General features: G+C 47.5%; 1 protein-coding gene across 1 annotated transcript; it reads right to left on the bottom strand.

The window, feature by feature from the left end:
* Positions 1–1,953: 1,953 nt before the first annotated feature.
* Positions 1,954–23,583, bottom strand: LOC142574080 (nose resistant to fluoxetine protein 6-like). The gene is made up of 4 exons (XM_075683250.1): positions 22,939–23,583; positions 7,028–7,217; positions 5,753–5,895; positions 1,954–3,335 (listed from the first exon to the last, which is right to left on the bottom strand). Exons 1-4 carry the CDS (start codon positions 23,053–23,055, stop codon positions 3,141–3,143), a joined length of 645 nt encoding a protein of 214 aa, XP_075539365.1. The 5' UTR covers positions 23,056–23,583; the 3' UTR covers positions 1,954–3,140.
* Positions 23,584–23,839: the final 256 nt, after the last annotated feature.

Raw genomic sequence — 23,839 nt, forward strand, 5'->3', positions numbered from 1 at the left:
TGGTGAGAGGGTACTCAAATTTACTGCAACGTCGCAGATGTCAGTTTGTATATAACGCAAAGGGATGTTATCCTTTGTTCTACCGTTATGAATCCAGACGGCTTTTTTTGACACTTCCTATTTGGTTCATTTCCTTGCACACTGCATTTCCCAGCATTTCATCCTTTCGCACCTGCGTGAAACTTTTGCTGTAACACCAATGTTATTGTATGCCTTGTTTGTAAAAAAGAAAATATTTCTGCCATACCTGTTATTCCCTTTGCGGTTGCAGTTCCGCTTAGTTTCTGCTTGATACCGCGAGAATCACATCAATTATTTTCTTTAGTTTCACTCATTGGTCACATCTTTATTCTTTTTTATTTTGCCTGTGTTCTACGTTTTGTTGGACCTATCACTAGCCTTTGGCTATTGCTCTGGAAATTTGTTTGTATTTTAGGAATGCTAAGGTGAATAAAACATAATCATTGAATCACGCTGGAATCCTCGGCGAGTCATGTACAAAAGCTGACGAGCTTGACCCGCTGATGAGATTTTCCACGATCGCTGACTGTGGTCACCGCTATCGTGGTGCTTCAGTGTTGCTCCTTTTTCATGGGCACAGGTTCGCCCAATAAAGAGTCACTTTCAGGATTCACAGTTTTCGCTAGTGTGTTCTTCACCGTCAACGCGACGTGTCACTGCATCCCGATGCATGCCTTCACGCAGGGGTGTTTCGTTCTTTTACTTAAGCTTTTGGTAGTGCGATTAGTTCATTTTCCACTGCAAATCATGAAGCGTATGGAAATTTCGCTATCATGACGTCAAGCAGAGGTGCACTGTTTATTTTCCTCACAGCTCCAATTCCCAGAGTTTGTGAGTAGATAGATAGCCTTGAGGAAAATGTGCCACTAATTTGTATGCGGGTTTCTTCGCCTGGGCTTCCAAGGATATGGAGATGATGCAAATGCCACAGATTTGCCTAAACTCCGTGCTTTTGCTTTCGACTTGCGTCACAGATTGTTATTGTAGCCTTTACGAATATGCTTTCTTTAAGTATTTCAACATTGTGGTACCGCCAAATTAACGTCGTCCTAGTCCGCTATAGTTTGACCTATTGTGTCCTCTGAATTGGATGTGAAGTGCGACACCTCGCACAGATCAGCAAGCGTGAATGTTACGCGATAGCGAGAGTTTAGCATGGCGCCCTTCAAGCTGCGACATGGTTTTGAATCCTCTTGCTGGCGAAAATTTTAGGCTCTCCGTACGTTTTGCTGATGTTCGTATGTAGCACCTACTGTGTTAAGACAATCATCACATCTTGCACTCTTCTGAAAGCATTTGTATTTGTGCAAAAAAATGACCATGAGGCGGCTATGTTCTTTAGTATTGGTTTATTCTCAAGAGGTAGACTTTTCACAATCCTGCTTGCGTAAGCACTGAAGTGCTATAGTGCAGCGTAGGCAATGGGTTTGCACAGCAGCCGATACCAGCGGCGACATAGAGGTATTATGTCGCGGTTTATTGTTTAATTACGCAGAACAAAGATGCGCAAACTTGCATGCTTTGTGACTGAAAATAGCGTGATACAAAGACGGTTTCTTGGTGCGTGCATTATCCGGAACGCTATCAATGAATTAATGGTGGTGCGTAGCAATCTTCTTTGTCCTGTATGAAGGGAACATTGAGGAGTTAGCCAGAAGGCTATCAGGGGAAAGGAAGAAAAGCTTCAGAAGGACCATCAAGGTTATGTTACGTCGGACTATTTACCTCGTATGAAGCTTTCCGCGGCCCTGCATACTGGATTGCTTTATTTACCTTGTCACTCGGCAATATCCCTAGCCGAAAAAACTCTTCAACAATGGTACATGAAACAATGTGCATTAATCAACATGGAACATATTGTTGCCATTAAGAAGAAGCGATTTGGCAAAGCCTGCCGCACTATCAAATGTTGCAATGTGGACAGATTTCCTTCCATCTTTGGTAGCTTCTGTGCATAAGCAGCTGCTGCTTTGTATACGCGTACGCTTGGCCATGCGTCGTGGCTGCCGCAGTAGCGATATGCGAATCTCGTTGTTCTGTAACGTTCTTACAGTGATATAGAAGCAGCGGTGCCATCCGATTTTATTGTTCTTTGAGCTATTAAGCGTACACTTTCTTCAATATTCGATACGAAGCACCTCTTTCAGCAGCAGACACAACGAATTATGCAGCGATTGCCATCGTGTTAAGATGTCCAAGTGTGCTTTGTCGCCTTCTGCCTGCGCTGAACCCGTTAATTCTTGGCAGGGTGTGTCACCTATTTTACCTTGTAATCACGGATATAATTTCCTTTGTCTACCTGTAGTCGCTCTTGGAACCAGAAGCTTTTCGCCAGTTTGATTTGTGGTTGCAGAATGCTCTATTGGATTATAAGATTCTTTGTCGTTCCTTTCACTAATTATGAGCATTTGACACTCGCGCTCCAGAGACCCTTTGTTGAAGGGCCTTGACTTCGAACCAAACACAGGTTGTGCCTCGACGTCATCTTAGGTGCAGTACGTGAGACACTTTACACTTGGGCACCTTCATAAAGCGGCAGCCCCGAGCAGGAATCAATGCCAATACCTCGTGTTTAGCTGCACGACGCGTTGTAGATCCCTAGAAAAAAAGTTATACATAATATTCCCTCCCCCCTAAGTATATCACCGACACGAAAATCTCGATAGAAATAAGACCGAATTTTTATAACAACTTTTCCAAGGAGCTGAGCTGCTACAGAGCACGCGTAAACAAGAAATCACTTCACAAGCTAGACGGAGGCTTGAAGTGATTAACAGTTTACGAATAAAGAATGCCGCTGCGGCCAGCCTTCTTTGTCAAGGGTACTTCTCTTCCTCAGGGCTGCATATGCTTTTGCGTTCTCTAATATACGTCCCTTTCTACAAAAGTTGACTCCTGTAGCATTCCTTGTTCGACCCCTGTAAATAATTAGTGCAGACGATATGTATGCATTTTCAGGCTTACACGCACCGAGTGCCATTACTGCATGAACAAATGCAAGCTCCTATTTTGCAGCACTCCGCTACAAAACACGCAGCTTTGGTGCATTGCAGTGAAAGTCAACGAACTGCTTCCTAGAAATGGTCTTCTTGCGTACAGGGAAGATTTCCGTCGCAATCTTATAGCATAGAAGAAATGCGCAATTCCGGTATCTTCTTTGCTATTTGAGCGTTTTTATCGGGCTGTGATCGAGCCTTTCCAGTCGGCCAGCTGAAGATGAGCCTACACAGCGCTGTTGATGGCGCCTCGCAGGCCAAGAACGCAACGTAGGCCAGCAGAAAGCACCAAACGAGCGTTGCGAACCACAATGTGATCTGCAAAAAGAAAAAGAGGCCCGTTTAGCGCGTGGTATAGATACACGACAATATTGTGAAGCACGTTAGCCAAAAAAAAAGAACTGCTCTAAATATATTAACGAAAAACGAAACACGTAATCGCTTGCGAGCGATATCATCAAAACCGAAAATGTGCGGAATGATTAGTGCACACACGAGCGTATTCGTAAAAGTACAGTACTAATCAAATGTTTATTAGGATAATAACGATCATTTATGTAAATGCTCATTGTGGTTGCAATGCAAGTTTTGTTCTTCACACATTAGTATTTTTTCTTCCGCCGAAGTAAACGTGAGAAAAACCACATACAGGAACGTCGTTACTTTTTGAGAATTTGGTAACCTAAAGGGTACCACACGCTGAACTTATTCGAGCATATCGTCACGTACTAGTGGCGGTGAAGAAAGGAAAACTGCGAATGCCGAAGGTAGCGTTTTATTGGGCGAACTTGCACCCACAAAAGCAGGTTACACTCAAAGCGCAGAAAGAGCAGCAAACACGGTCGGCGGTCGTCGAAATCTGATCTGCTGGTCAAGCGCGTCGTCTTTTATACACCAATCATGGAAGTTTCCAGGGTAATCGGTGTTGCCTGCGTGTCTTTCAGAAAGTTCCACAACATTCTCGTCGCGCATACAAGAAATCAGATTCCACAAGGTTCGGTGACAACAGACAGTGGATAGAACTACCCATAACATTCGAGAAACTTCGAAGACATGCAGGTGCGTCCTGCGCTGTGCGAAAATATTTGTTAGGTGGTGAAAAACGGTCACCCAAAAAATATAAAGTACATGTGTCAGTATCTAGTTGACCAAACAGTTTGACAAAAGGATGTTCATTATTAATGTATATAATATGTGAAAATTCCCCTCAGATGTGCGCTCAGGAAGTTTGCCTACTCAAATCTTTGGTATGCACCTCAGTAATTCCGTGCAGTTTTTGCGGGCTTTATGTTTACTTTATGCGTAATTTATTTGGATTCCCTGTAATGTTTACCTAGCTTTCATCAGAATTGTACTGAAATCATCATAAGTTCTTAGAATGCATGCGGAATTTTTCATTATATGGGACTTTCGCAAGTTTAGCGCACACGTCAAAGTGAGCACGGCATGGCACTCTTCGGCCATACCTGGCCCTTGCGCCAATAAACATCAACGTGCAATTTCTCATCACGCTTCATCCAATCCCTTACTATAGTGTCAACAAATTAATTTAGACCACTGGCCACGGTTTTGCCAATATAAGCTACCAAAACACCACATTTCATTCCATTTTCCCCGGCCAGAGCTACACTTACCCACGTATTTTAGAACGTACCTCCACTATTCCCTTCAACTCGAGTAAGTGGAGGCCAGCGCAACCCATCGAAAAACACAGTCACTAATATCTTATCACGCTCCAAGGTAGTTCATGTGAAACGTAGTCTTTTTCAAACGCGCGGGCGGACTCTCGATGTTACAGCTAAAGGTTTTGAAATTCGAGCGTTCTTTTTCAACTATCGTTTTGAAAAGTGCTACCCATTGAGTTTCGCTGGAGGATCGATGTCAAAAAGCCCCATGTGTGTGTGCGTGTGTGTGTGTGTGTGTGTGTGTGTGTGTGTGTGTGTGTGTGTGTGTGTGTGTGTGTGTGTGTGTGTGTGTGTGTGTGTGTGTGTGTGTGTTTGTGTGTGTGTGTGTGTGTGTGTGCCTGTGCGCGTGTGCGTGTGCGCGTAAAAACCCCTCCTAGAAGATTTTGATTTTGGCGTTCTAGCATCAGATGCCTATTTGAGCTCACTGCAATAAATTTGACTGAATGATCGAAACACTAAACTTTCTCTTCAATAAATGTGACAGCGTAACATCGCTTGCAGTAACGTTGCTGTATTTAAAGCTTTGCTAAATGTCCATCATTTAGCCATACGAAGCTACGAATCCCAACAACTCTGGGCTGCGAAAAAACTACACCACCAGAACTCCTGCTCAGGCACCGCCTATACTCCCCCACCACAAATAGTGGCTCATGGAACGCAATGTCATTTCTGAAAGATGCATAACATAACAGGAATGCCGAAGCGCACTTTTCCCCAAGCCGTACCACTAGGCATACATTTCACCAGTGCGAGCGCATTGGCACTGACTGCGAGGTTTACCGTAGCCAGCAGCATGTGCCGGCCGCAAAACATGCCGCACGCTAACACAGCGAGGTTAACAATGTACTAATCGACATTAATTTCAATGGCACAACCTAAACGTAGTAATAAGCATTAAAAAAATATTAGGACAGAACCGTTGGCCTCAATCGATCCTGTAAGCGTTAATCGTAAGTAAAGAGCATACGATACCTGAGAAGTTGTATCGCCATTTTCTTATCTTCGATCAACAAAAGGTAAAGAGTGAGCTGTACAAGCGAGTAAACTTACCACGTTAAAATGAGACCAGAATATGCGCTCTCTGGATGCGTGCAGCATGAGTTGGACAAACGGGAAGTGGATGAGGTAGACGCCGAATGTCAGCTTGCTCAGAGGTACAAAGGCACCCCAAGAAAGAAACCTGCACACAAACCCTGCGAGAGGACCGATTCCAGCACACGCTATAACCACTGAAAATAAAACGAACCATTTAATTATTCTTTTTTATGGCACTGTTAGGATTGGCGTTTTTTTTAATGAGGAATATAATAAGCAGCACGTGGCACCAGTTAGGCCCCTCATATGGCGACATTGCTGTATAATAGCTGTTGCTAGGGCGACATATGAGGGTGTATCATGGTGACGTACGTTAATTTTCATTCACTAAGGCATCATCCGATTGCCGTCTTATCAAAGCTTGTATACTTATTAAGGCTGACCCACATCGTACGTGTCAGAGTCGAGGCTGGCTGCCCATGCGATGCAAGCGTGCATCGTGCCAACGCGGCGCGGTATATAATGGAGAAGGGTATGGCTGCAGAATAAAGCATTCAATGAAAATTAGGGTGGGAATAAAATAACGATTTGACGTGACGTTTAAACGCGTAATTTTAGATTTTGGAACACGACACAAAGAAATTTATTGCCTTGACGAAATGATGGGCCGTGAATTACTTCGAAATGCAGGCAACGTCGTCTCTGTGTTCTGTAGTATTAAGTCATAAAGTGTATAATATTGTATATTGTTCTTACATATGACATTTTTCTGTGTCATATTGTTTTCAACTTCAGTTTGTCTTTTAGGCCCGGGCTGGTTTCTAGTCCCCCTTCAGAGGCCCCAATGCCTTCAACGGGTGTCATCAGTCAAAGGCTGCATGCAGTACCACCTATGACATTTGCACGAAAGAATAGTTTTTTTTTTTTGCCTGTGCATTGGCGCCTCTGATCCAGAGAGCTTTTTTGGTTGCCCCCTATCGGGCGAGATGTTATGATAAAGCTTTCTGGCGTAGTTATTGCGACGTCATGTTGGAGTGGTGCCTTGGTTGCGTCGATGTTGCTTTAGCCTGACCACCGGATTTTTCGGGGCATACTTCGTTCATAATATATGCCATTTTGGGAGGCTGAATCATCAATATTTTCATGTATATAGATCAATTAAGCCTCCGAGTCTGTTTTCATGAACGTGATGGTGATCAGTTGCGTCAGATAAACCACTATTTCTCGACAAGAGACATAAACCATGCGCCTGAAGAAACAAAAAGAAAGAAAATCTTGGACCACACTTACCGCCCCGTCCCGAAGAACACGCGAGAGTGATCCAGATGAGAAAGACGGACCAGAAGATCCGGTCACAGAATGTAGCAATCAGGGTTACGCCTTGCGTGGTGGGGTTTGCGCTTCTGTACCACGGAAGCTTTGCGAACACAGAGGCGAGACCACAGCTGACGGACAGGCACCATCCTGCGATCTGCATGCCCTGGGTAAAACAAAAGAAACAATTTGTCGACCCAAACCAATTATATAAATATATAGTCGTCTTTATATGCGAGACAATAATTCGATCCATGTCGCTTTTGTTTTAATTATGCTGTCACTGGCAGCACCAGAAGAATCTTCAAGTCGACGGTGCTGCGACATTCCCGGCATCGCTCTCATGTCCGGAGATCTTAATAATGATTGCTTGCTTGCACCTCGTAATCTATATTCGCACGTGCTATGAAAGTATCCCATGTCCATATATATTCACATATCTTGCTTGTTGTCTGCGGGTATGTTAATACAGATAGACTACACGTTGGAATACGTCGACAGGAAACGTATATATTTATATGTTGTCCAAGTGTTACATATTCACGTCTCACACTCCTTCAACGCTTTTCGCGGGGGTGCGGCAGTGTATTGTTAAACATCTATTCCGCATGTCTTCCGCAGGAACAGCAAAGAAAACATGGCGCCATCATTTAGCCCAAATCCCGAAAATTGGGGCGGTGTACATAGGCGACTGTGACTGTTGCCCTTTTGTTTATCTTTTTCTTCGACTCTCTGTGCGTAGGCGGTCACCATGATCAAAAGCTAATGATCGCTGCTACAGGCTTTGAAGGCATACATTTTCGCAGACCGCTACAATAATTTACGCGACTTAAACTTCAGTGGTTCGTCAACAATGGCTAGTCTTCGGCGCAGCGTACAGCGAGGATGTACTACCGCCTTAGTGGTCTGCCAGTTTTGCTAGCACTATTCTTGTTTCTTTAATATCATCAACCTTCAATCAAGTATTTTTGGGAAATTTAAGCCTAAATGCTGTATAAACGCAAATAAGCACAAAAATCTCTGAATCAACACACTGCATAGTAGAAAAACTTCCATTCAATACAAACAGACAGAAAACAATTAAATGGAACTAATAAAACGACAGTACAGAAGACCACAGAACTGTCATTTAACCACACTTCGGAATAGAAGACAAAAAGAACTGTTAGGTATTTGACGCCTCCGAAGTAAACATCGCTGCATATAAACTACAAATATCATCAACCCACATATAAATAAGACAATATCGCTAGGATCGTATCTCGTTTATACTATATTAAGTTTGTTTATGATATTCAGCATGGAAGATGCGAAAAGCTGATACCACCCGACACTAAGAAGTACGTCTTGTGGCATCGAAGTCAGATAGATGGGCGGAGGTGTCGGCAAAGTGAGGGCAATCAGTGGGATACATGCGAGAGTAACCAGTTAGCATCACTTTGCTCCGTAGATGGCACGGCCTCCATTTCTACTTTTAACTATATACAGCACAGAGAACACGAACGCAGCCACTAACTACTACCTTGTAGTAATACCCTCCTTAATTATGAATGATCTTGAAAATGCCACCGGGACGGTTACTAACATCTTTTTCTTCGGAATCACCTGGACTTTCAGATGTGAAAGACCGCGCAAAAGCTGCATGCAAGGTTTTGCAATGTTTTTAGACATCAAGCCAATTTTCAAGAAATAGCATGTGTGCTGACCCTGCACAAGGAAGAACCTTCTGCCATAGAACTGCGCCCATACATAGCTGGGAAGCAGGCTATCGCAATGGAGTGTTGTTAATCAGAATTTGTTGCCACAGTGAGCAGAAAATTTGGACAGTTAGGTCACGAATCTAGCCCCTGCAGGTTTTTCCCCTGCTCTCGTCGCTGCCGTCGGTGAGTCAGTGAGTCTGATTCAAATAAAAAGCAAGTTCTGGCCTAGCGCAGCAATCGAAAAAGAAAGGACAAGGGAATAACTCGAGTTATCGCCTACATCCATCGCGTTTCCCACAATATTAAAAAAGTCCGCCTCTATTCCATTCTGTGAAGGAAGAGGTACAAAAAAGAAAGTGCAGCTTAACGGCCACTGTCATAACTGCAGGCACGATAGTTCTCTTGGCGACGATCATTATTCGTCTGGCTTTATCAGCCAAAATGTGCTCGCATAATTCACCGCCACATGTGTGAGTTTTTTTAAACACCCTTTAAAACGTTTCTTGCCTTCCGGCCTGCGCGATAAAAATTCATAGGCATGCTGAAAACATTGCACTTCGTTTTTCTTTGCAAGGTAATGCGTGTTTGCACGCGAAATTTTGATTTGTTCTAGCCACGGTCATAGTCAGGATTTTATTTCGAGAGATCGAGGGGGGCCCTACTCCTATATGTACGTTCGTGCGTGTTTGTATATGTGCGTGTACATATATATGTACATACAAACTAAAGATTTTGCGAGGTTAGCACCCCTCCGTCTACGCCATTCGTTCGAGCGCAGCCTGCATTAAAAAGTGTCATCTTGCTCAGCGCTTGAGAACAATTTCCGCGTGTAGCTCGAGACAAGCAGGCAAACAAGCAAATGGAACACCGCGCGGCATTTGCCTCCTGCGCGCGCGAGGAGGGGCTTCACTGCATAGCTGGAACAAAAATCCGGGCCTATGCGCAACTGTGCTCCCTGTGGGAGCATATACAGAAACATATACTACACGGGATGTGAGATGCGCGTCGATATGTGGACACGTTGCATTGTAGTTGCATATTATCACGCCAGGTGGCACGTCATGCAGTAGTTCATAGGTACAGGCATGGAGAAAAAAGCATTAGAGGAAATAAATCTGCAAGGCCATGACAGCGCGCATGGGCGGCGCCATAAAGCACTCTTCGGCGAGGATAAATAGCTGTTTTCGCCGCAGCACGACTGAGGACGCATCTGGCGCGTTGCCATCGTTTACATGCTATGGGGACCCGACACACAAAAATCGCGATATCGTACCTTGTATTCTAAGTTTTCTCAGATTTCATTCTGTAACATCCATAAAGAAGTGGCGGACATTTTACACGCAGCTAATGATGAATACTGTCTTTATTACATGCCGTGCTGCGCTTGAAACGAGTTACTAGTTGTAATCCCGGAGCAGACCAAGTCCGCCAACACCGCCACAGTTCACTCGCTCGCATGTGATGTGAGCGCATGCGTAGGTGAGCTTGTGAGGAAAAACTCCCAATTTGAACGTGCCAGCTGTCATGTTTCTTCGCAATCTTTCCGCCTCTATTAGAGGTCTCGCGGGCATTCCCAATTAGGGGGGCGGCGCTGTCTTAGACTTCGCGCGCTCTTTCCTCGTTTCAACGAAGGCGAGCCCTTTCCGTCCGTGCTTTTTTTTAGGGCGCAGCGGATATGTGTCGTGCCTGACTGCAGCAGTGGCTACATATCCTGCAAGGGAAATTACGTTCAAAGATCCCAGTGACCAGGTACGAACGAAATTGTGAGCTCGTGCGTTTGCAAGGAAGGATCGAGAACTCACGCCTCATCACTATGTTTGCGATAAGCACTTGTCGGAGAGTGAGATAGAGAGGTGGCAGTGTTATGGGTGAGCTTGATGGCGAAGTCCTTCTACACAAGTCTAAAAGTCTGTCCTGTTGCCAGACGCCGCACCGTGAATGTTTCCGCACTGTCCCAGGTACTTCTGTTCGCAAAAAGAGAACTCCAACTGGATCTGTCACGAAGTGCGTGAAGCATGCCAAGACAGAGACTTCGGTTGTTCGAGATACGAATGCGGCGCGCTGCATGCGATGGTGAGAAAAATGAGGCGGTATGTCCTGTCGCCTTCTACGTTAGGCCATGAGCCCGCGGTCAGTAATGCTAGTACTAGAACCAGTGCTTCGAACTGTGAGGAAACAAGCACCGCCATCTGCGGTGTTGAAAGCCATGGTAACGGACTCTGTCCCGGTAATTCTGGTATCGCTGACATGCATGCGCGAATTGGGACTTCGAAATTTAATTCGCCTGAGGTGCGCTTGTCAGAGAAGTTAGTTGCAGAACGGGAAAACGTCATGCCCGGCACTCTTTGGAGCCGACAAAACGTCGAAGGACGAGGCAGCGTCTGTGTTGTCGATCCCAAGAAAGCATCTACGACAACACCGGTTCTTGTAGACGAAAGCCTTGAGTACACAGTGTGCAAAGGGGGCAAGAAAGTGACGGAGTGCGTCCTACAGCGTGAAGTCAGCACCATGGTAGTGAACGTTCGTACAGCTACCTAGCATGCTACTGACGTTACGCAAATGTCTGACGTTTTCCGCAAGAAATTAATCGCGATCATTCGACACAGGACACATTTCTCAGGATCAAAGTAGAATGCGGCTCCGTCGACGCGACCGGATTTTGGCGGCAAAGAATGGGTCCCGTTTCCCTTGATAGTCTCGAAAATCAACGCAGTGCGTGGAATACGTTGTCCAACACACTATAGGTACACAAAATTCGAAAAGGAAAGCGCAAACAGCAAGCACGAGTACAACCTCCCTAGACTTCGTCAAAAAAAAGATTGAAGCTTTGCGAAGGCGTAATACTGCCTGTTATCGCTCTAGGAAACGAGTTATGGCAAGAAAAGAAGCACTCGAAGCTGACCTAGTCAAATACAAAGAATAGCTGAAGGGTGTGAACTAGAACAGCTTGGACGACTTGATACGAAAGGCACGCTTTCCAGAAATTTGCTATGTCCTCCTAAAGGAATTTGTGAAAGCTGCAAGAATTGTGTCGAAGCGAGCAATGCGTTACCATCAAGACTTGTTCTTGCTGTGCCTTCTTGTGCACATCCAGACGTCATCAGGCTACAGATTTCTGCACGACAATAACGTTCTGCCTCTGCCTAGTTCGGATTCAGCTTTCCTGCACATCAGGGTTTAGTTCGCGAGAGTGTCACCACGCGGCACTCTTTTGAACTTTTGAAGCTTCCCGTGGTGACGCAGTGATAACGTCTAGGAAACAAAAATAAAAGAAATAAAAGCTAGCCCTATGTATTGAACTTCACCAAAAAGCTTGTTCCGCCGGCATTATCAATGTTCTTGATAAAGATTGTCCGCTCGGCGCCTGGAAATTACTTGACATCCTAAGAACGTTTAGTCGTGCCGAGGCAAACCCAGCGGTGATTGGTTCCCGGCTATTCAGAGGCAACAACGGCTTCCTTTTTTTTCTTTTAATGCTGCGAAATAAACGGGCTAGGATAATCGTCGGAAACACTTCGCAGCAGCTATAGCTCGGACCTAGCTGCGATGTCGCCTATCGAAATACATGTAAAACGCTGAAACGCTTTTATGATTTGACCACTCGGCCGATTTTGATCAAATTTGCTGCACCTGAAAGAAGATATCAGCTTCTAGTGAATGTGAGGAGACTTTCGAATTAGTTCTGGATGTGTTAAAGGAATTTTCAAATATTGGTAAGCTTGAAAAATATACATGCACAAAGCTTACAAATTCGCAGCTCTGCACCTAGAACAGCTATCGCAGTTCAATAAACTGCATCCATGAGAGCATACAAAGCGGACAAATTTGTTATGCCGATTTATACCTTAAATAAATTCTTATATTTTTCATGAGAGTTTCGCAAATGTTCAACTCACAAATTATGTTTGACAACTCAATGGTATGTTTGACAGTCATGCATAATATAGATATTTCGTCCGCTTTAGATGTACTTTTAGGTGCAGTTGATGAAATTGTCATATTGTTCTTGATTGCTGAATTATAAATAGTTTCGTTATACAAAATATGCAATTTTTGACAGACAGACAGACAGACAACGAACTTTATTTAATCCTGAGGAGCTACCAGGACCTCCTAACGGGTGGCCATTGTAGCCGCTGGCCGCGCCCACGTAAAGGACAGAACGCCGTGACGCTCCGCTCTTTCCTGGGCCCTCTGGATAGCCTGGGCTTGCTTTCGGAGTACCGTACTTCTGATGGCCTCCTCCCATTCGGCTTCGCTGGAGAGGAAGTCGTTAGGCAACGTGGGACATCGCCAGAGCATGTGAGCCAATGAGCAAAAGGTTTCAGTGCAGTCGGGACAACTAGGGTCCTCATCCGAGTACATCCTACTGAGGAATCCCCGCGACGGGAAAGATCCCGTCTGCAGCATTCTAAGTGTAGCTGACTGACCTCTACTGAGCTTCGGGTAAGGCAGAGGATAAATTATCCGACCAAGTTGGTAATGTTTAGTGATTTCATTAAATGTGAGGAGTGGATCGTTCTGCTGAGGCCCTTCCTGCCCCTCCGGAGCCTCCAGACCGTCGCGGCGCGTGAGTTCTCGCGCACGGTCGTGGGCAAGCTCGTTGAGGTTTGGGAATCCCTCGAGAACGTTCGTCCCCACGTGTGCGGGGAACCACGTGATATAATGAAAACCGGGGTAAGCCCTTTTCTTTAAAATAGAGGCCGCTTCTCGTGCGAGGTTACCCGACTCGAAAGCTCTGATTGCGTCTCTCGAGTCGGTGTAAATGTAGGAACGCTCTGTATCACACAAGGCCAGCGCAACCGCAATTTGCTCTGCTATACTCGCGGTGGCCGCTCTGACCGAGGCCGAGGACCGAAGCACTCCCCGCCCGTCTACAACCGACAGCGCGAACACTCTCCTGTTCCCGTACTGCGCCGCATCGACAAAGAGCGCGGAGTCTCTGTCATCTCTAACTTTCTTCAATATGGCTCGCGCACGGGCTTTACGTCTACCCTCATTATGCTGAGGATGTACGTTCCGCGGGAAGGGCCTCACCAGGTAGGTTGCCCTCGTTTCTCATGTCAATGTTATACGCCGGTCCTCCATTATCCTAGGAGCCATGCCAACCTCGTCGAGAATTCGCCTGCCAGCTTGGGTCGACGATAGCCTAACCACCTGGGCAGTGACCTGTGCCTCTATGATCTCGTCTATGCTATTGTGCATACCGAGTTGATCTAGCCTGTCGGAGCTCGTGGCAATAGGCAAGCCTAGCACTTTCTTGATGCTCTTGCGCATGAGTGTATTTAATTTGGCCTTTTCCGTTTTTGTCCACACTAAAGCCGACGCCACATAGTTAATATGGCTCATGAGGAACGCGTTGTACATCCGAAGGAGATTGTCTTCACCTAACCCCTTCTTTCGGTTTGACACCCTAGCAATTAGTCGCAACATATTCTCTGTTTTGGCTGTAACGTGGGTAATTGTTCTGGCATTACAGCCCCTCGCGTCTATGAGCAGGCCTAGGATCTTAACTGAGTCGACTCTGCGAATTTTCTGCCCATTATTCGCGTATAATGCCACGGGTAGCTGGTTGAGGGGTGTCAGACCCCGAACCCCTTGCCTTGCGGGTCTGTAAAGCAACAGCTCCGATTTACTCGTAGACAGCTTGAGACCTGTGTCCGCGAGGTAAGCCTCCGTCTCGTCCAAGGCCGCTTGTAGAGCTTGCTCCATTTCAGCTAGGGAGCCCCTTGGGCACCAGATCGTGATGTCATCTGCGTAAAGTGCGTGATCTATGCCCTGGAGGCCGCCCAGCCTATCTGATAGACCCTTCATGACTATATTGAAGAGCAGTGGCGAGATGACTGATCCCTGAGGGGTACCCCGAGCTCCCAATTCGTACACTCTCGACCGAATCTGCCCCACCTGAATAGTAGCAGTTCTATTCATGAGAAAGGACCTGACGAAGGCCTCGAATTTGACTCCCAGGCCTATCCCGGCCGTGGCTTGCAGAATGTATCTATGAAACACTGTGTCGAACGCCTTAGTGAGATCCAGGGCGAGAATCCCTCTCACGTCCCGGGTGCCGCTATCAAAGATTTGCTTCCTTAGCATTAGCATAACCTCCAGCGTCGATAGGCCGGGCCGAAAACCAACCATATTATGTGGGAAGAGGTTTTTGCGCTCTATGTACCCGGAAACCCTGTTCAAGATCGCGTGCTCCGCTACCTTGCCTATGCACGAGGTTAGTGATATTGGCCTCATGTTGTCCAAATGAAGAGGTTTTCCTGGTTTAGGGATGAGTGTCACTACAGCCGACCTCCATCCGTCAGGCACCTGTCCTGTCTCCCATACCCTGTTGACCTCCTTAGTAAGTAGTTCCACTGCTTTATCGTCCAGGTTTCGTAATAGCCTGTTAGAAACTTTATCCGGACCCGGAGCCGATCTGCTGTTTAAATTGTAGATCATCGCCCTGATCTCTGATTCTGTGAAAGGCGCGTCCAGTTCCTCTACCGTCGCGCACTCGATCTGCGGATAATCCTCTTCCTGCGTCGGCCCTATAGGAAGGTATCTATCCGCGATCGCATTCAAAAGTGACTCTTCAGTACCTCCCTCCTGTTTGTGCCGGTGTATGACTTTACTAAGTGTTTGCCTTTGATTATGCTTTGTCTGCGCGTCACCCAGGAGGTGCTTGAGGAGGTTCCACTTCCCTCCTGAGCGCATGGACCCGTCTACTGCCGCGCAGACCTCGTCCCATTGTAGCCCATTGAGCTCCGCACAATATCTCTCAATCTCTCTATTAAGCTCCGCAACCTTTTTCCTCAGCCTACGATTTAACCTTTGTGTTTTCCACCTCATCAGAATTGACGATTTCGCCTCCAACAGATGCGCTAGGTGCGGATCCATTCTTGGGACCTCCGCTTCTGTTTGTACTACCTTAGTAGCCCTCTCGACGTCCTCTGTTAGCGATTCGATAGCCTCGTCAAACGAGGAAAATGTGCTGGTTCGCTCCTTCCTAAGTTTCCTGAACTCCTCCCAGTCCGTGACTCGAAATACCCTGGCCGGTCGGGCGTCCACCGTCAATGTTACCGCTACTATGAAGTGGTCACTGCCCAGGTTCTCCTGCTTATTGGCCCACGTTACATTACCTACGTTCCTTACACAGGCCAAATCAGGCGTTGTGTCTCGCGCAACTGACGTGCCCAGCCTAGTGGGGAACCCTGGGTCCGTGATTACCGAAAACGCAAGATCATCCAGGATCCTCGCCAGGTTCTCTCTTTTTACAGTCCGTCTGACGTAGCCCCACGCATTATGAGGGGCGTTAAAGTCCCCAGCAACTATCAGAGGAGAGTGTTTGGCTATCGAAGTCGCCTTCCTAAGCAGGGAGTTAAACGTCTGTCTCTGGTCCGACGGCGGGCTATAGACATTAAGCACAAAGACGCTCGGCTTGAGACGCCCGTGCGGTATAACCTCCACGAAAAGGGCCTCCATCTTACCCCGTCCAGACTGGATTGGATGTTCAATAAAGGCTAGATTTTTTTTTATCATCGTAGCTAGTCCTCTGCCTCGCTCGTTCCTGACCGACACAGTGTTGAAGCCAGAAAGGGTAGGGTCGTCACATAGTGTTTCCTGTAATAACAAAATCTGCGGTTTTTCCACCTCATTCGCCAAAAATTGCCGTAGCGGAGCCTTGCGCCTTTGAAAACTAGCGCAGTTCCACTGCCATATTACCAGCTCTTTGTGAGCGCCCGCCATGATGCTACAACAACATACCTTGCTCCACCGCCGGAGCAACCTCGGAGTGATTCACTGCCTTGCTTTGCGCTCGGACCTTGGCTTTGGCCTTAATCGCCGCCTTTTTTTCTAGTACGGTCCCTCTTTGGACCAAAAGCTTTACGCTTTCCTGATTTTCTCTACTTATCCTAAGTAGTTCCTCCAACATCTTTCTTTGCTGGACCTCTCCCTCAGACGTTTCCGAGTCGCTCTCGTCGTTAGGAAGGGGGCCTTGCGCTTTGCTTTAGTGAGCCCTACGCGGGGTATATGTTCGACTACCTGTGGCGTCTGGTCGCACGCCTCTATTTCAAAGGACTTTGGGTTTGCCTTGGCGGCTTTGAGTCGGCGTACCTCCTCTCTAAGATCCTTAACTTCCTTAAGTAATGCGTCCACGTGCGACCTACTACCATGCTCTGGCGAAGCCGACCGCGTTACCTCCGTGGGTCTCTGTAGCTCCTTCTTCTTCTTCCCTTTGACACAATCTGCCCAGGTAGGCTCCTCCTGGATCCGCACGCTGGACACCGAGCGCCCTCTTGATCTGGAGCGCTGCCTGATTGCACCGCGCTTCTGCGCAGCTGGCGTGCGAGAGCGGCTTCTTTCGGTGCTGCGCTCCTGCACAGCTGGCGTACGCGAGCGGCTCCTGCCGCCCGCCGTGATGACGTCGGTTCCCAGCTTCAGCTGCTCGGCGCGTCGACGCCGCTGCCGCCGTCTTCTTCTGACAATATATGGAACTTGAAATTTGTTCCTACACTCTTTGGCCGCTGTGGGGTGCGGGCCACCGCACAAAGTGCATTGCGGATCGCACTGGTGATCTTCCGCCGGCGATCGTTTTCCGCAGGTGCGACACCACTTGCTTCCAGGGTTGGGACACACGTCAGCCCGGTGTCCCAGTCCTCCGCAACCGTAGCAGACTTCCGTGTGGCGTCGGTACAGCGTGCAGCGAAACATGCTCGCGCCGCATGCCACGTAGTTGGGCACCCTCATTCCCTCGAAAAGTACCACCACCGCTGTAGTGTTCTTGATCTGCCTGGCCTCCAAAGCGCCCGGATTCCGATAATTTACAATTCTCGCTCTGAGTTGAGCCTCGTTGACTTCCACGTCGACTCCTCTTATGACTCCTCTACACGTATTCTCGGGTGGGGCCAGGTATGCCGCCACCCCAAACGTGCCTTCACCCAGCCTGATTTGCTGCACTCGGGCGTACGCGTCCGCGTTTTTCTCGTGAGGAGTACACACGGCAAAAATGTTCTGAACTCCATTGGGACACATCGTGTCCTCTTCGATTGCGGCCGGAGCCAAGGATGCCGCCATGGCCAAGGCTTGCTCAAAGCGTATTTTACTGACCTTGTTGACATTCAGGCCGTCGCGTGGTCTGACAATAATGCGAAAAGTGTCCCTCGGCAGTCGAGGCAGCCTGGAAGCAGCCGTGACGCGTCGTATCGCGTCGCGTGGTGCGGCGGTGCGGCCGCCGTCCCTCCGTCTGCCACTTGTATTTCCTCCGTCTTGACCCGAAGAATATTCTTCCCTGCGCCTGCCGGGCCGGCGGCCGTACGCCACCTTCCATCCCGCGTCGCATGCCTCTTCTTGCGTAATCTCTTCTCCTTCCACAACGTCCATCCTGGATTCAAAGTCCCACATGCGCGGGAGTAGGCCTAAGCCTACCCTCGCCGTGTTTCAAACACTCGCAGAACGGCAAAATGTCCTCCCACCGACGAAAATCCGGTATCGGCAGAGTCCTCTTGACGTGCCACGTCGATTAAGGCATAACTCGCCCGGTTGCGCAGGGAGACCCACTCGAAAACATTGATGAAAGCTGGAGCCGATGTCAAAGCGTCCGCACTAGTCGACTTCTTCTTCCTTCTCTCCGCAATTTTTGACAACCTTAAAAATATTGACTACCGAAATCAAAAATTTGCTATCAAAATTAACCATATTTATTTTTTGTTTTAAATGCAACTAACCTCATAAGATTTGGTGCTGTGGTTGCCGAGAAAAACGATTTATCAATTTCCACGTATTTAGATAGGAGTCCCGAGCTACAGCTTTCTCACGTCGCGCAGCGTCTACGGAGACGCCGTCGTGGATGGCTTTTAATTTGCACCCATCGCTTTCGATAAGGTAACCCCCACCGCCTATTATTGGCCTGGCGGTTTTGCTTTCCGCATTGATGGGCTACTGCAGCAGCGGTACATTGAGAAAAGATGTGCTTAAGTATTAGGATGGGCACATGAACAAGTTTGTTCTGCACCTTGGGGCAAAAGGTATGACGTAATAATCGCGCGAACTTTCTCTGTCCTCTCCCTTAGCATGCTATGGACGAAGCTGCTCACAATATCATGTAACACTTTGTGGTCGCTGGGCCAAATACACATTCGGGCGTTTCATCTACAGTACCTGCATTTAGTAGTCAAAGCACTGCCCTGTTACGGCTATTCACGTGCGTGAAAGATGACCATTATTTATTATTGTGCATTAATACATACAGGATGTGTCTGTTCTCCATATTTTGTGTCACGTTGCCGTTCTGTCTTTATAATATAGCCGCAATGCAGGCTAGAAGGTATGGAATGCAAGAAAGGCTGTCCTCGTACTGAAAGGCATTACACCCAAATTCCCACAGTTACTTGTATTCAAGAGTTGCGCGCCTGTAGAGGATATCATTAAGGAATCTTGGCCGTTCGAGGAGGGTCACAGTCGGCGCATGATTCAATTTGTTCGCATTCTGACTGCACGGAAATCGGTATCAGCCTTCGAAGAATAACACCGTAGAGTGCATCGTGATTAATGTGATGGAGTCAGCGTCCCGAATTTCAGACCCATGCCTCACACTGTAATGACTGTCCCTCAAAGACTGACGACTAAGCATCTCGCTTATGTGTCTATTCATCCGCTAGTTGCCGGGCGCTGGCGTGGGCCAAAGGACCTACTAGAGATCTTTTCAATACTTACCGACCTTCTCGCCCTATTTCCTACCATATCGGGTTTCAATTGAACTCTTTCAACAGCTAACTTATTTGTTCCAAAATTTAGCAGTCCTGTCAAAGTACGTTATGTTCATATTTCATTTAGTGCTATCCTGATATTGTCATCGGTTCCACCTTTTCAAGATACCCTCATCTTTGTCAGCCTCTGTCCAATTTTTCGAGGATTTTTGACAGACGTTGGAACATTAGCATGGCCCTCTGACCACGCTACTCAAAAAGTCATTTTATTTTCCTGAGGCCGCCTGAAAGCTTCTGCCTTCTTGCCGTTCGTCAATTTTCTGAAATCACTATCCATTGTAGCCCCTTCGGGCGACTACATTCCTACGGATGTCGGCAATCATGCAACATCCATTGGATGGAAGCCGTTTTTATCAAATGTACTGGGGACAGGACAGGCGCTTTTTCCTACTTCGAATATATCTATTCCGTTAATGAGTGTGAACGTTAAAGCATATAACTTCACAGTCTAGAAAATCATGCGTATCCCACGCACTGTGGGAATCGATGTAAGCAAAACTCTCTGTGCTGTTTGCTTTGATTGGCGGTATATGGTAAGTGCGAATGTTTCATTTCTTCAGCGTTCCGTGCAATACGAGAGTGTTGAGCTGATTGTAAATGTTACCTTGCGGGTACTACTGCTGTTTTTCTGCGTTGTTGACAGAACATACAGAGAGTGGCGTTGCCTTAAGGCGTTGTTGTGCACCGTTTTTTATAGCCTATAAAAAGTTTAAGCATTGTCATTGCCTCACATGGCACATCGCATCACAGCAGAAGTGTTGGTAGAATTATGAGCTGTAAGTCCCAAAACAACAATCGGATTATGAAGCACGCCGTAGTGACGGACGCCGGAAATTTGGACCACCTGGGGTGTTTTAATGTGCAGCTAAATCTGAGTAAACGCAGCACTTTTGTGTTATGCGTAATTGTGAAATCATAAGCTACAGAAGCTGCTGCGAACATTCGCTTACTTGCTGAATTAACAATCACGTTGTCACGCGCACACACAAAAACACGAATACATCTCACTGGATGACCGCGGACACTCGCTTCAGAACGCTGGCGGGATAAAGATAGGTAGCAGCAGCGAGCCAGTTCTTCTTCGTGCTGCCTCTTGCTTCGGCATAAACTTCGTGCCGCGTAACACAGCGCATACGAAGCCATCAGCAATGCCTCATCCCTCAGCTATCGCAGATTGGTTAGCCATCCAATCCACCGCAGTTTGCTTCCAAGGTAGGACGCATGCAGTCACGTTCAGACACCGCAGCTGAAGTTCAAGAGCAGACACCGGTTGCACCCACCCTTTGCCGGTTGCAAGATTTTATTACGGGATCAATTATACGGATACTTCAGGCCAAATTCCGCCGTCGCCAATGACGGCGACGACGGTGGGCATTGGCCCGGAGTGTCCACATTATTGTTGTCGCAATAAAAAGTTGTAACCGTTGGCTTTACCATTCCACCACCATGGGCGAGCCCAGTTAGTGTAGGAAAACGCAGGCAAGCAAATAAATGTGGTATTCAACATGGGGAAATACCACTGTCGATGAGTTCGGAGAAGACGGAATCGCTGATGTCTGATGAAGGTGGTTCTGCTAGCAGTTGCACGAGTCCACACATTTACAATAGTATGCTAGCGTTTGAAAGAATATTCAGAAAAAGAAATCGGCAGAGCCCATCCCACGTTGACTTTCGACGGTAACGCGTTTATTATAGAATTGATATAGGTTTTTTTCTCGCGCTTTTCTGAACACATTGCGCCATCTATTATCGCGGACACCTTTTCTGCGGCAATGGGAGGAAAGCTACGCGGGCTGAGTTTTTGGACATGTATTTCCACCCCAAGTAGTCCGCTAGGGTCTCACAGTGCTTTTGGTTGCTCGGAACATATGCTGAATCGACACAGCTTCCTTGTGCGACAGTTTCGCGTTTGCCTCTACGCGCGAAGGAAAAAGCCGCAAAATAAGTCAACGTTTGCACTCAATGGTGTGTTTTATGTTATTTAACTGTAGGTAATATGATGTTTATGGTTTCCATTCCCCAGCTTAAGCTAACGTGGATCAAAACACGGGACTCTTTTCAGAAGCACTCTCACTTGTGCGCACTTTGCCTCCGTAGCTTTAGCTTCAGTGCCACAGAAAGTTGTCCGCAAGTACAGTAGCGCTGCCCATGGTGGTGGTGGTACAAACTTTATTTCGTGAAGGCCAAAACACTGTAAAGAAAATTGAAATGCCGCCGTTCCGTGGGTGGCCTTCAGGGTGCCGGTCGTGGCCACCAGATCATGCCTGGCGGCGACTTCCGCTGCCCAGATCGTTAGCCGTAGCTGGACATCCGGCTCCGAGCTGTCCAAAGCAGCCTTCCCCAGCTGCGGACTAGATACATGCCAAGAGGCAGGGGGAACGTGTTTCGGGCATGAATAGAGAATATGAGCATAGTCTGCTTGTGGGTGTTTGCAGAGCGTGCGTTCGGGTGAGAAGGCACCGGGGTGAATAAGGGCAAGTCGCGCAGGAGAGAGGAAATTGTGGGCCTGTAAATGGCACCCTGTCGTCTGTTGGAGCTTAGGCAGGGATTTATGAGGGGGAGGGAGGGATAAGCTAGAGTTGGTGTAATGAAGGGAGATGTCATGGAAGGTAAGGAGGGAGTCACGCGTGTCCATCCCGGAGTGAAGGGGGCCAGCTCGGTCAAGCACTGCAGAGAAGCCCGCGCATAGCATCCAAGACTGGCACCGTGGCGTACCGTTGCCAGCGAACGCTGAGAATCCACGCGAACGCTCAGAATTGTTGCAGCGCCTGCCACTCACTCAGTGGCACATGCTCAGGGAGCCAAGTTGGCGAGAGGTTCATTGAAGAGCGGAACACACGTTCCGAGCTCGGTAACGTTACCGGCGCAGCTCGGTAAAGCGTTGTTGTGAAAGGCGTCACTTGAAACGTGGCACAGATCCGGAGCATTTGTGGCGCAGCCTGCTAATGCAGTATGGTTTCTGTCCTTGATAAAACCTCGCGACGTGAGGTAAATTCCGCTCCATATCGGAAAATTTAGGGCTAATTTTCTTCATTGTAGAGTGGCGCATTCCCAGTGGAACATACTCGCAGTTATTCAAGTTGCAGTCAAAAACGTTTATCAAAGAGCGACACACGCATACTTGCACAAATCCAGTGACCCAAGTTCGCATCAAATCATACATGCCCAGTATTTCAAGTCGGCATCAATGTGTTTCTTCGAACAACGGCACCTACCCAGTCGCGCGTCTACAGTGACCCATGTCGGGTAAAAGGGTTTGTTGAATAGCATCACGCATTTAAGCATTGTCACATACACAATGACCCAAGTTGGTTTCATGGTTGGTTTCTAACCCTCTCACCCAGATTCATCCTCTGCCTACCCAGTGACTAAGCTGTAGGCTGGAAAACGGCTAGATACATGTATGAACAAACAGAAATGTTTCTGCACGTACCTTGCTAATTTTCTTCTTCTTGAAGCCTTCCATGATAAGGAATGTGATACAACCGCTGAAGTAGCACACCCCATGGTAATAAGGACGGACGTAGTATTCGTCGAGCGTGTTGGTCATCACACTGTAACGAAGAACAGAAGGAACGTGGAATAGAAACCGTGTAAAGCCTCTAAAAGAACGTCAACAATTGCAACCCTGTCTCTGAAAGGCGAGGGTCCCTAGATTTTCGTTTATATTATATCTTGTGAAATGTGGCAATTGCCTTGCATTAATAATATTCCAGTAGGAGTTGCACGTATGGCCGAGGCGAAGTCAGGCCGTCGCCGCTGGGGTGCTACCATCGCGCTGTCCTGCTATCGACGCCGCATGCGCCCGTTGCTCGCGGAGGTTAGACTTATCTCCAGAGACACGTAGATCGCTTGGCTGAGAAAACGGCGAAGCGAAGTAGACGCACCGGCAACGCTACGCTAAACCGGATTAGTGATTGAGCGGCGACAGCGTTTAGCTAGCTCTACCCGCTACTGCTGGCATCAGCGTTGCACGCACGCGTACTATAAGCACAAATGGCATTTCTGGTGATCTGCTGGTCGTGTATGCAAGGGGCCAGCGGAATGGAGACTAAGCCTAAAACGAAAATTAGACCGTTTTCGCAGACCGCTAACGGTCTACTCCGCTAAGACCAGCGAGTCTTATGAGTTTGCACACAGATGCCCAGCGGGAACAACAGTGAACGTGCGCACAACGCTCACGCCAGAAGCCGAACGTAGGACTCTACCCTCGCTCCGCTGCAGCGCCGATGGAGCTGGGTGTGAGCAGGCGTCCGCTTGCGTCTTTGCCGTTTTGAAGCCGAGCTGACTGGGCGTTGCTCGTGTCTCAAGTGAAATGTGCTTGTTAAAAAAAT

The sequence above is a fragment of the Dermacentor variabilis genome, chromosome 3 (assembly GCF_050947875.1).
Source record: "Dermacentor variabilis isolate Ectoservices chromosome 3, ASM5094787v1, whole genome shotgun sequence".
NCBI classification, from domain to species: Eukaryota; Metazoa; Arthropoda; class Arachnida; order Ixodida; family Ixodidae; genus Dermacentor; species Dermacentor variabilis.

What these genes read in the sequence shown, in the direction of transcription:
- LOC142574080 (XM_075683250.1), bottom strand. Translation starts at nt 23,055, where the DNA reads ATGACCAACACGCTCGACGAATACTACGTCCGTCCTTATTACCATGGG. An exon ending in AGAAGAAGAAAATTAGCAAG is followed by an intron (nt 7,218 to 22,938) that starts GTACGTGCAGAA and finishes TGTTTTACCCAG; the next exon opens with GGCATGCAGATCGCAGGATG. An exon ending in GTGTTCTTCGGGACGGGGCG is followed by an intron (nt 5,896 to 7,027) that starts GTAAGTGTGGTC and finishes GTCCTCTCGCAG; the next exon opens with GGTTTGTGTGCAGGTTTCTT.